This window comes from Anopheles ziemanni, chromosome 3 (genome assembly GCF_943734765.1).
Source record: "Anopheles ziemanni chromosome 3, idAnoZiCoDA_A2_x.2, whole genome shotgun sequence".
Lineage (NCBI taxonomy): Eukaryota > Metazoa > Arthropoda > Insecta > Diptera > Culicidae > Anopheles > Anopheles ziemanni.
Window position 1 is genome coordinate 10,914,266 of NC_080706.1, and position 12,936 is coordinate 10,927,201.

General features: G+C 46.3%; 1 protein-coding gene across 1 annotated transcript in view; it reads left to right on the forward strand.

Moving 5' to 3' along the window:
* LOC131289831 (metastasis-associated protein MTA1) overlaps positions 1 to 12,936 on the forward strand; it is a 38,446-nt gene that overhangs the window by 13,355 nt on the left and 12,155 nt on the right. Inside the window, exon 3 of the mRNA XM_058319165.1 lies at positions 3,805 to 3,912. Within this exon, the coding sequence (XP_058175148.1) occupies positions 3,805 to 3,912 (108 nt within the window). The remainder of the gene's footprint in view (positions 1 to 3,804; positions 3,913 to 12,936) is intronic.

Consider the following 12,936-nt stretch of genomic DNA (forward strand, 5'->3'; position numbering starts at 1 on the left):
CATTTTCATTTATTTAATGGTCAAAAACTTTTTAGAACCGATTTTTGGTGTCACCCACTTTTGGGTGACATGGCAGTCAACGTGTTAAAGAACCTAGCTTTACAAAGGGTTGGAAATGATGCGGTATCGGCAATGAATAGTACTTTTGCGATCTTGAACAAAATATTAAGTGTTTCACCATAAAATAACTAGAATGACTTATTTAGATTAAAAATTTAGTAAGATCTATGTTCTTGTAACAGGTAAAATTCAATTTGCTCTAGTAAAGATTTCCGATTTCTTTTGAAAGCGTTAAATGGTTCGTACTCTCTTGTTGTTTGTTGGAAAACTCTCAAGTTTGAGCTCAATTCCGTTGAATAAACACGACGTTTGTGCTGGTAAACGAGGTTGTTGTGATGTAGTCATAGCACGCTGCACTTCTAATAGCCATTTTCGGCTGGCTTGCGAAACATATCAATCCATTTTGCAAGCCCCTCACCTTGGAGCGGAATGTGGAAAGGATACAGCTCGCTTTCCTCCCAACCCAAGGGTGACTGCTGTTCCGTCTGCACAATGGAATGGCTTTGGTACTCCCGACATCGACGTATCCACCACCATCCCACCCTCTTTTCGGCCCGATTTGTCATCCGCGCGTTGCAGGTCGCTTTTCCACTGCGGCTGCCGCTGCAGCTGCAATTGCATCCGTTTTCGCACCGCAGTGGGGCTCGTTTGTTGGGTGTTCTCGTATGTGTGTGTGTGCGTGTGTGCGCAGGATTTAAACGTCTGCGAGGTGATATGGAGCCTTTTGCTTCGGATATTCCCGGGGCTCACGGACGTCGACGTCGTCGTCGTTGTCGGCTGGTTTTGACGCCGATCTGCTGCCGAACCGGGGAAATGGGTTGCTGCAAACGCCGTTTTCCCGAAAGAAGCCACTTGGGAAGCCCCCTTTCCTTTCCATCCCCTGGCCGTGTGTCTGTCTGCGTTCGCGTAGGCGAAAGCGTGTTTCGCGACCGTATGTGTGTCCACTTACCCTTGCCTCCCCATCCCCACGCTCCATGTCCGTTTCACTGGGTTCGCGGGCCGGCTGCACATATAATTCGGAAGCAGGAGCAAGCCCAAACCCGTCCCAACTATATGTTTATATAAAAGCGCAATCTCCGCTCGCACACCGCCCGCCTTTGCCTCCCTTCAACCGGATGCGGGAGGTGCACATGGGACAAGGGATCGAAACTAACTAAACTTTCTCTCGCCAGAACCTCCACCACCACCAACGTCGGGGGGGTTGGGTTGTGGGTTGGTCGGGATGGAAATGGATTGAATTCTATTCATCGTTGGATGGACGCGGCACGTTCTCTCCCGGCAGCGCTTTTCTTCTCTCGGTGCACCCGGATGCACCCGGATACAATAAGCTACGCACGCGTGCTTGTGTATTTGTGTGTGTGTGTGTGTGCATACATCTGGTTGCGTCAACGTGTCCCGGAAGTGGGAGGTTAGGAGTCTGCTCGCATATAAACTATTCTCCTCCTTCGTCGGTTTCTCACCTCGGCCAACTGCTGCACGGACTGCTCCATTGTGTGCTCCGTTGGTCCGCCGCCATGTAGCCTTGGCAAAACTTCACTTTACGCACCCGGGATTGCGTTGGGCGGATCGGGTTACGGGAGGAAGGAATCGGGCAGCATGGTTCGTCTGCATAGAATATACAAAAGCCCTCCCGAAAGTCCACCACCTCTGTCCTGGTACTCTGAGGAACGGCTCGCTTCGGATTTTGGAATTGATTTCGCGGAATGATGCCTCGGGATGGGATGGGGGAGGGTTCTGCTAAACCCTGTTGGGTGGGGTGGGTCACGGTAGAGGGTGCATGTGAGATGTGATTGCGTGTGGGTTGCTTCACACAAAGGCTGCACAGGAAGATGCGTTTTTGCCCCAGAAGTGCTGGTGGACGATGCTGGAGGAATATGGAGGGTGTGAAGTCGCTTCTGCATACAACCTCACAGCAAGAACGGCCTTGAGTTGAGGGTGGAGGATGCGAATTTCATTGGGAATGCATATAATTGTACGCTTCGAACGAAAGCACACCAACAACAGACGCACATACACGCAAAAAGCCTGGCAAAAAAGGGGACCAACGCATCGTTGGAGCTGATGCAGCTCTGGCGCGTACTCCCAACTATTCCGTTTCTTCGGGCAGGTATCGGTTCATCGATGAGGATCAGAGCGAGAACGGGATCTGAACTTTGCGATAACAAGCAGCGACAGGGATGGAAGGGAATCGCATTTAGTTGCTGACAATTTGCGTCAAACCGTGAGGTAATGGCTTGTCGGATGGCGGTGGTTATACGCTGGAGAGGCTGTTGGAGCCTTGCTAATTGGAGACTGAGGTATAACGGATGAAGTTTGGGGTTTTGTAGCGCCGACCGTAGGTTCCATCAGTATTTAGGAGTCTCATTTCATTAGATGTATGCCTTAAAAGCGTATGTGCGCTCTCATTTCTGTACTTAGGTCGTTTTGGGCCTAAAAGGAGGACAATGACAAAAACCTCAGATTTGAAAGGAAAAACACACTCCTATCTAGCAAAAAATGTAGAAAAATATGCTTCGAACAGCTTAGACTCCCAAGAAGAATGTTTTTCATTGAAGTATTAAATAAATCACCTTGGAATGCTTCATTTTGTTGTTTTTCTGTCCATTTGGGTCATTTTGGCTAGACAGTAGTTCTAACTTATTAATGTTTATATTATTTTTGTCTCTATCCTAAAGAACAACAGAGAAAAGAGAAATTGTGGTTATTCTAGGTTATTAAAGCTGTCAAGCATTAAGCTTTGACGCAACATTTTGTTTATTCTCGTTTTTTTTTACAGATTTACAATGTACATTTTTATCTACGTACTTTTTTTTGCTGACAATGATAATCCGGCCGTATATTTTCAATTGTTTCTACTATGAAGAATTGGAATTTTAACGAAAAAACTGTGTGCCTTAGAAACAAAAATGGATGCGTTGGAAACAGATATGGTTGTCTTACGGACAAACATTGACATGCAGATCAAAAACAGATGTCGTGGAGATAAAAGTTAATGCGCTATTTCAATAATGTGTGCGTTAGAGAAAAATAATAGCGAAAACGGTTGATGTACGGAAACATAATAAGCAAGACCCTTTGTTTCAGGGGACGAGAGTAATACTTTTACATTTTTGGGTGAAAGCTGTCCGCCTTTCTACGTATGTTGGTTTTTATTTTCCCTCATGAACTCAGTATGTCATCCTTAGTTGTAGGAAATTTTCATAAGTATTCGGTAGCCAATAGCAATCGCAGTATCAAATAAGTGAAACACTTTTTTTTTCTATCTCCGGTTTTCCCGCGGAAGTTTCCACCCACCGAAGGACAACTTAGTTGTCTACTTTGTGCGGCTCGGTGTGCGGCGTGCCGTGTGTTATTTTCAATCAAACTTTGCTTAGACACCCGAAATGAAGTTCCAGAAACGCTGTACCCGAGCGCGAGCGCCGTCGGGCTCTTGACTTGGGCCAAACTGGAGATGGCGTCGTGCGATTCGTTATCTGCTTGACTTGGAGTTCCATAAAGAGAAGACAACAAAACTGAAAGAACGATAGAAACCTGTAGAAAGTTTCTACTGTTTGTGCGGGTTTTTTTTCTTTCTCTCTCCTGTGTTCTTACTAGTCCCCTCGGGCAAATTTGTGGAACCGGCATTCGGGTCCGTAACTCGGCGCAGCGGGCGATACACGGGATCACGTCGAGAACTGCGCCCGGCTTCAGCATTGGTCTCCCTGTTTCTTATCGCGCACCTATCGTTTCCTTTCTCTTTTCCAGTGGCAACATCCGAGGACTCCCCGGCGGCGATGAAGCTGAAGAAGATGTGGCTCAAGACACCAGTCAGCGAAGAGCAGGCCGCTCAGGCCGTCCTGGATCCTGCCCTAGGTTAGTTCCTCGCTTTGCTTGTCTTATTTTCTTTCCCACATTTTAGGGCGCACTCTCTTCCGGGCATTCGGTGGTATGCAAAATTTTAATCTCAACGTTTTAGCGCATCGGCGAAAAAGAAACGAAAAGGCGAAATAGCTATTTTTGTTTCTAGTTCCGGAATAAGTACGATATTAAAAATTGCTCGACATGGAGGAGCAATACCGGCAAGGCACCGTTGCCCGTCCTTTGCGAACGTTAAATCTTTAAAGCCGGCGACGACGGGTTTTTGAAAGTGCTCTAGAGCTTCTTATCGTGCTTTGGCCCGGGGGGCAATCATTTTGCCATCAGATGGTCTCATTATTTTCAGGTGGCTGCGACTACCGGCTCGAGTACCTTACTCTTTCGCTTTCGTTCTTTCCCAGAAACCGTGCGCGAGATCGAGATGTTGGTCCGGTTGGAAAAGTTCTTCGTTTGATTGCAGACATTAGAAGCGACCAATGTAGAGAGGGAAGGGAATGCTGCCGATCGGTCCGTTGCTTTTTACTGCACCCAAAGCGGAGCCGCACCTTCCCTTCCGACGGTCGGAACACTATAATTATAGTTTAGGAACCGCGTATAGACGGATGGCCAAATTCATCTTTTACTCCTGCCTGAACATCTACCTCCGGCATCCAGTTGGGAGTTTTCTTTATCCACCGATAATGGACGCGGGTCCCTCGGGTAGGAGATTCAAGCAGTATTTCTTGCAAACCAGTGCGGGCTCCAGCCTTTTTCGGTGGGAACTACTAGAGTTCGCCACCGCCGCCGCCGAGCCTTTGGGCGTGGTTGGAATGTTCATTCGAAGCCCGCCGTTCGCTTTGATTCTCCCTTTTCTTCCCTTTTTTCCGAATCCGATCGGTTTAATTTGCATGCGCACACACCGGGGCGAGCCAAGTGCTGGTAGCAATTAGGGTATTATCGTGTTTTACTTTGCGACCCAACTCGACGGTGGCCATCGTTGTTGTTGCCGCAGCCGCGCAGAACCCTGGAATTTTGCAAATGATTATCGTTAAGAAGGTTGGATGAAATACGATGCAACGATTAAACGATACGAGTTGGGTTGGGTGTAGATTTTTCGAACCTCAAGCAAATACTTTGTTGCATTTGTCTGATGAAGCTCATTTTACAGATAAGATAGAGCAAACATTAGCCTTAGTTCGTCTGAGTTAAGACATTTATATTAGGAATTTAGGACATATTTAGTAAAATATCTAAATAAACAATAAGCAGAATGTGTGCAGCAAAAAGAGATAGCAACTGAAGAAAAAAAGTAAATATCAGTAGCGAATTTCCACAGGTTCTAAGTTTTCGTTATGTAAAATGTGTTCACTTCAACTAAACAAAACTTATCCTACGGTGTGCCGCTTAATCAAAAGTTTAGTTCAATTCAGATGCCCACTTTCCAAGTGTTGTGGCCCGTAAAGTATTTGACTATCCGCACTTTTATTTGATCCGACGAAGACACCTCCGGAGCTAAAACAAAACGTGTTAGCGAGGGTGGAAAAAGTAAACCCCTTGAGTGGCGTGCAACAGGAATTGAATTTGAAACATTTACCAAACAAAATGGGGGTAACTTGTAAACAAAAAAAAAAATAGGAAATGTCACCGAAAAACACTTCTCTCTCGGCTCGTCTCTTCAATGGTGTCGCGCTTCATGCGGTTGGCTAGAGCTGCTGGCTAGCTGTGGAAGATGAAAAGTGTGAAAACTGTGTGGCAAAAGGGCCCAAAAAAGGGCTCACAATTGGTTTGGCTGGTGTTACGGGGACAACAGTTTTTTTTAAGCCCGAAACGATTCGAGACACACGCCAACGAGACGCGAGGGCCTGAAGGGGGAAAAGGAGTGAATATTATTAACTTTCCCATTCCTAGGGTGGGTGGGCGAAAGGAAAAAGGTAAAGGAAAAAAAAAGATGAAATTGCCACCGAATGCGTGAAACTTGTCGGGTGGGAAATTGGTGGTAGAGTCCATGGCTGCTTTACGGAGAGAACGATCGTGAGAGAAAATTCTAAAGCGTGTGCGAGAGGTATAAGGACAATTGAGGAGTTGTCTGCCTTTTTCCTCCCTTACGGCTTTAGCACGGTTCCGTTTTCCCACCGGAACCACCCTCGCCGAGGGGCGCAGCGTTTGCCACGGCGGGGCCAGAAGGGCGAAGTGTGTTTCGGTATGATTTTTCTTTTTCCCTCCCAGCATCCAGCCGGTTAGGAGGAATATACTTCTGCTCTCATTTTCCCCGTACCATCGCGCGTCTCATTTTAAAACCGATCCTTTTCCCTCGTTGTTGTGGGTAGTGTTTTTCTATCCTTCCTGCACAAATCTACCCACTCCCTCTCCGCTTGTAGAACAAACGAATTTCCCGGACGATGAAGAAGAGACAAGTTTTGGACGAGCATTTCCCATAATGCTGCTGCGCCTTGGTGTTTTCCTTTCCGTCTAGTTTTATATCCTTTTTCTTTTTTTTCTGCATCATGGTCATCATCTCGAGAAGGGTTGGAAAGCATACCCTCTCCCACCCCGTGAAGAGATGGTTTTGATTTGGAAACGGATCTGTCGGATGGGATTTCACCTTCACCTAAGGTGCGGGAAAAGTATTCATAGTAGTTGACCGGTTTTTAAATTATGCGCAGGATTCTCCCGACGAGTAAGTGAAATGAAGTCAGTAAAGTTACAGGTGAAGATGAGAACCTACTTTAACCTGTGATAGAGAATCACATGTTTTAGTTTAGTCTCAACATGTAATAAATTATTATGTACAGTAGATTTGTGATTTCCCTCATCCCTAATAAGCAACCCGATATTGTTATATTTAACTCAACTCAAAACGAGTTTGTTTAAAACTAAAATACACAGAAAAATACAATCTTTGCTAAACAGAAAGCAAACATTCTTTACTCCACAAGTTGCTTGCTATGCTTGACCCCGTTTTTTTAACGAGTTGTTCCACGGGCGAACGATGATCACTTGAGAAGCTAAAAAATATGCCTTTCATGCAGTCCTTTCGATGGGTAATTAAAGGAACCACTACCATGAAACGCTGCTGTGTAGAGGGAATCTCATGCAACAGGACGCAAGCCACTCAAAAAGTTTGCCAGCTTGGGTAAGGTTTGAACACTATTAAAAGGCACAAAGCATGGTATTTTTTGTTTAATTTAATGATGTACTTGGCAAATTGCGTATTCCAGTGTGTATCATAATCAACCAAGAGGCACGATGATGATGTGTGAGCTTTTTGTTTTGCAACTTGAGCTGTTTTGTTTGGGCTCTCAAAAGATGTTTTCCTTTTTTAGTTTGATTCATTTTTATAAATTAAAACGTATTTTTCTCAACCACTGTAGTTTTCATACCGAACCAAAAACAGTAGTGATTGGAATTGTTTTTAACGTTTGAATTTCTCGGAATCTGTTGAACAGCCGACGATAATCAGTGTGCGTTGTGTGGCGTCTAATGAAAATTCCCGCACTCTACCATCCTTTGTCCCCCCATCACATGTGCGCGAATGTTTGAGAAGAATTTAAAATTAAAGGCAACATCCACCCCTCCGCCGGGGAGGAAGAGGGGGAGACAAACGATGGCTCTAGTTTGCTTTGTTAGCATAAAAGCAAAATCCATTCTTTACCTCCCCTTCACCTTCATCTCCCCTTAGGTTTTCCGCGCTCTTTCGTGTTCATATGCAAACCTTTTCCACGAGGTGGCCCCGACCCTGGATGCGGGTGCTCGAGTGGAAGGAAAGGAAGAGTGGAGCAGGTTAGAACTCCGCACGGAGAAAGGCCACGATGTATCGTTCGCCGTAGGATTGGTGTTGGTGGAAGCGCGGCAGGGTGTGAGGGTGGTTTATGCATTGACAGAAGGATGTGGATCGTATTGGGTTTGGGTGGAAGGTGGATGGAAGGCAACTGTCGTCTGCTCAATGCGAAAACCGCCAAACTAACCGAAACGATGCCCTTTCCTCCCTTCTCGACCGAACGTGGGTCAGTTCCGGATCTCTCTCTCTCTCTCCCTTTCTCTCTCTTTCCGGCTCTCGGCGAATTCTCTCTTTAGAAAACAAATGCTCCCAGTCGTTGTCCGGTGGAACCACGCCGCTAAAGTGGAACGGCCGTTGGAGGAAAACCGGAAATCCCGGGCTTCCACCGCTGTGCGGTGAATGTACCGGTCGCGGACAATCCGGGTGGCGCACTCGCGACGCGTTTTCCGGGGGCAGTTCTTCCTTTTTAGTCCTTGTTGTCTTCTCCCATGCCTTTGTATTTCTACTACCTCCTCCTCTCGGTGGTGGCGGCATGAAGTGTGGAGAAAGGGAGAGGGGGGGGGGGGGGGGGGGGTGGGTACCATTGCAACCCGTTAGGAGGAAGTACTATCAACCACCAAACCGAAACCGAACCAACCGAACGAGCCACTCCATCGTCACCTTCACCATCTTCCATCACCAATCGTGGGGGGGTTGGGGACGAAAGAAGGGCCTAACAATTCCGGTCCTAACACCGCTTGCTCCATCCCTTTCGAGGGCGGCCTCTGGCAAGAACAGAACGCGGGCTCGGTTTTGTGCAGTTCGCACCAACACAGAGAACGCTGCCAACACACCATCATCATTATCGAAAGGACGACGACGGCGGCGTATGCGGCTCCGACGTTGCTCTCTTCTTCTGCCGTCCACGCGAAGTGGTACCGGGTGGATTGATAAGTTTCCGCAACACCGCGTGACGGGAGCATAATTTCAATTTGAACATTTTCATTTCCGACGGAAGGTCTCCACCGAATATTTATGGGTATCATCATGTGGGTTAGGGCATTCCATCTTCTGTTAGCAATTCCAACGTTTACTCCAATTAATCGATCCGCCATCAGAACAAACTAAGTCGAAAAGTACAGTAGATGCTTTCAGTGTCATCGAGCTTATTAAATATTTAAATCTATTTATTTGAAAACACTCTTTTACATTTTTCAATTTATTTTTCGTTTTGTTTTCAAAGTCCGTTTTCAATGCAATAAAACAATATTACATTTTCAAATATTTAAGCCCCACACAAAAATTATATGTAAAACAATAAAACTCATTTGTGTTTTGGGAACCGGTTGAGTGGTGTGTTGGAATGTTCTGCACGTTTCCCTTTTTTGTGTAGCTCGCGTATGTATTAACACGTTGATTGTCTCGCTTAGTTTGGTCGTGGTTACCTGCAGGCCCAGCTGTTTCTTCATACAATATCGCGAGCTATCATCAAATATATAAAAAAAAGCTTATAAAATGTTTCATACCGCAGTTTTTTTTAAACCAACCACAAATCAAGCTATACAAAAGATGAAACTTTGTAACTACCAAAGGATTTGTCGTAGGAGTTTTCATTTGAAAGATATATAGGCATGGCCCCCCAACATCACTGGCTATTAAAAATAATATGAATGAAATCAATGTTGTTACCGTTCAATTTTCCTGTGTAAAATATTTAGAAATCTGCAGTTTTATCAGGCATTTACAAAAGTCTAGAAAATTGGAAAAATCCTAAAACGATTTGAAATCCGTAAACATTATCTACATTCTTGTGGAAACTTATCAATCCTTGTGTAGCTCCAACGAAAGGATGGATACACACACAGACGACGCAACATCATCCCCGTCTCGTGCTGCATCGGAAGGACGCGCTGGGTGGCTCTCAAACATTGACCCTTCTACACTGTCTCCCATATCCTCCCCTCCATCCTCTCGCCAATCTTATCCCGGTCCACAACACACCCCCCTCCCTCTAGCGGCGTCTTCTACTCGTTCGTGTTCAGATCGGCCCTCTCGCAGCCTCGCCGATGCAATGCTGCGTGGAGCAGGTGGCGAAGCAGGAGAGACGATTGGGGGGAGCGGGAGGCAAAACTGTCCAGATGATGTTGGTGGGGTGGGTCTGGGGGAAAATAGTGGGGGTATGAAGGCGCGACGATAAATATATATATCGCCAGTGTTGGTTGGTTTTTCCTCTTCCGCGCCATCCTTCCGAATCCGTCCCCGAAAATCTCATCAACCTCCCTAACCCCCACCTAGCTTCTCCCTCATGTCCCCCTCCACCCAACGTTTGGATCCTTCGTTATCCTCCCTCCCCACCTTGCCTCACAAACCTCTCCCCTTTCTGCTTCCGACGACAGCGTTGAGCCAAACTCCCCAACGTGCCCGGTTCGGTTCTGTTGTCGCTGGCGGAATCCTTTTCCCATGACCGGTGCACACACACACATAGACACATAAACAGGTACAGTTTCAATGAAATACCGTTAACCGAACCGAGTGCGATTGCACACCGCGTCCAGCCGCGTATGTAGAGTTCTTTCGGGGGAAAAGGATTTTCCACAACGAAGCTGGGCGTTTGCTAATGTGTGTCGCTTCGACCGTTCGCTTTCATTAGGAGTTGTTGAGTTGTTGTTTTTTCATTCCTTTTTTTTTAATTCAACAGCCACCAAACTCCATCATCCCCGCAAGGAGAAAGAATCCGCGCATTTCGAGTGCCGTCTTCTTTTTAACAACAAATCCCAGCCTCCCCATTTTTCAACCAACGGCGCATACAAATTTTACCAATTTCCACCGGAGCTCCTGCGTACTGGTATATCCAAAATGCCCCCCTCCCTACCTTCTCTCGGCAGAGGGAAAGCGAGTGAAGGGATAAAAGAGGAGGCACCCTCCCCTAGCTTTCCACTTTCGTGCCCCTCCTCCCCAACCGCCAAAGGACCTTGGGATTCGATTTTCGGTCCATCCCTGGCTCCATCCGCCCCGATGTATGCAGAAAATAATATAAACTCTCAACCACCCGATGGTGGTGGTGGTGGTGTGTACCCCCGCCACTTCCTACCGCTTTCTCTCTCCACTCCCCTCCCTCACCTCAAGGCATCTACTATTTTCTTCCTTCTCGCATCCTTCGATGAGCTTCCAACAATCTCGCTTCGCTCGTTCTGAACCTTTTTCGTTTTCCTTTTTTTTTCCACCATCCCATTGCTTACTTCCCTTCCTTCCCTTTCCTGCTGCAAATGCTGAACATCGAATGAATTTTCACTACCCTCCCACACCCTTCCCGCCGTCACACTGAGCTTCCGCCAACATCTACTTAACGGCCATCCCCATTCTCTACCCATCGCTTTTCGTCGCTGACTTACATGAACCAACCCAACCCCCCTCTCCCAGACCTCGCACACACCCTCTCCATCGTGCTTCTTTTAACGAAGTTTTTCCCAACCCCCCCGAAATGGGTGGGAAAGTGGATGATGCCTAGAACGCCGCGCGCGCTCAATACTTTTTGCCAACGGTCGCCGGCCGGAGTGTCGGATCTGTTGGGACTTTACCAACGAAGGGACGTTTGAAGCGACGAGAGAGAGGGAGAGAGAGGGGCTATTTGCGGGTTAGGGTAATGCTGCTGCTGCCTACCTTTTCACCGCGCCGTATCGCTCGCCAACATAGAAAACAACCGTCGGGCGGTGGCACACGGTGGCCACCTAATAATTCTCCGCTCTGCCCCCAACCCCGGCCTTCGCCACCCATCTTCCCGTTCGTTCTCTGTCGGCTCCGGTTCTCCCCTCATCCGCGCCCCCCTTTCCACCCTGCGCCGTATGCACATCTTAGAGGCGCCTCTCCCAGTTTGCTTTTTTCCTCCCATTGTTGGGTGGTTTATGCGCTTTCTCCCGCTGCCCGGAAATGCTTCCGCATTCCCTATTTGGTGTTTGTGTATGTGTGTTTGTTGAAACTTTTTTGGAGTTTTTTTTTCCTCTTTCGGGAACGAGATTTAAGAGGAAATGGTTGTTAGTGACGGGTTGGAAGGAATGTTGGGTGGGGGATTGCGGGGTATGATTTGTGGGGCGGCGTTGTCAAAACGAAAAGCCAAAAGTAAAATATAGAAAACGGTGTACACGCATTGATAAAATGGAATAAAATTACGCACTTTAGTATGTTTTCGTTGCTCTTCGGTTTATCTATCTTTGAGTGTTTTGATTTATTATTTTTAAGTGGTAATTTTTCAAAATTTCATTTTCAAAGCTACGATTCATGCAAAAAAGATCTCTCGAACATGGTAGAATGTACCGGGCTCAGTTATTGCAATAGCACATTTAAAATCACAATGAAAATTAGTTAGCAAATTGGAGATTTATTGGATTAAGCACAACTTACTATGCTTGTTAAAAATGATTAATGAAAATCATAAAAATGTGCTCTGTTTACCACAGATACACTAATTAAGATCGACAAGGTTCGAAGGCTTTTCAAAGAAGATTTTGGTAATACACACCTGTGCATGTAACACTCGAAGTCAATTCCGATGTTTCAGAAATGTCTACAAATGTTGTGCCCAAGAATGCACATTATAATATTCACCATACAGACTATTTTAAATATTGTCGTCATATTTAAATTACTACAACCTAGTGATCGATAATTTTCAGCACTTTAATGTGTATTTCAGCACACGCCATTTTTCCATCCAAAAATCCCATTCACTCAATCGATTGTGTGTTGGTGTGTGTTGTGAGTGATCCGATTAATGGTGGAACGTCATTTGGGTGTCAGCTGGGGCAAGGCCGCCTCGGTCAGAAAACTGACCATTGTCACATACCCCGGTGCGGGGAGGAAAATAAAACCACTCGGAAAAATCCGTCCACCAAAATGGACCGATAATGAGCGGGGGATGAAAGTGCGACAATGAGTGCAGCATGCGAGCGTCATGCTGGGTTTGGTTGGGAACCAGGTGGGGACAGGTATGCTTCATCATATGGTTCTGCTTTTCAGGGGTTCGCTGGAAAATTTAACAATCAATTCATACTTCGAGCGAGGAAAAAAAAGCACACATCCGATGGTTTCGATAAATAACTCGCACAATCAAAAACCACGATGGATGACAGTGGAACAGCATGGGGAGCACAATAATTATGTTTCGGGTGACGTGTGTGTGCTTGTTTTGCTGTCGGTGTGTCATGTTTTGTGTTACGTTTTCTCTCTGGTTGGCATATTTTCACACCACCTCATCGTCACTTGTTGATAGAATGGTTGCCATCGACTGA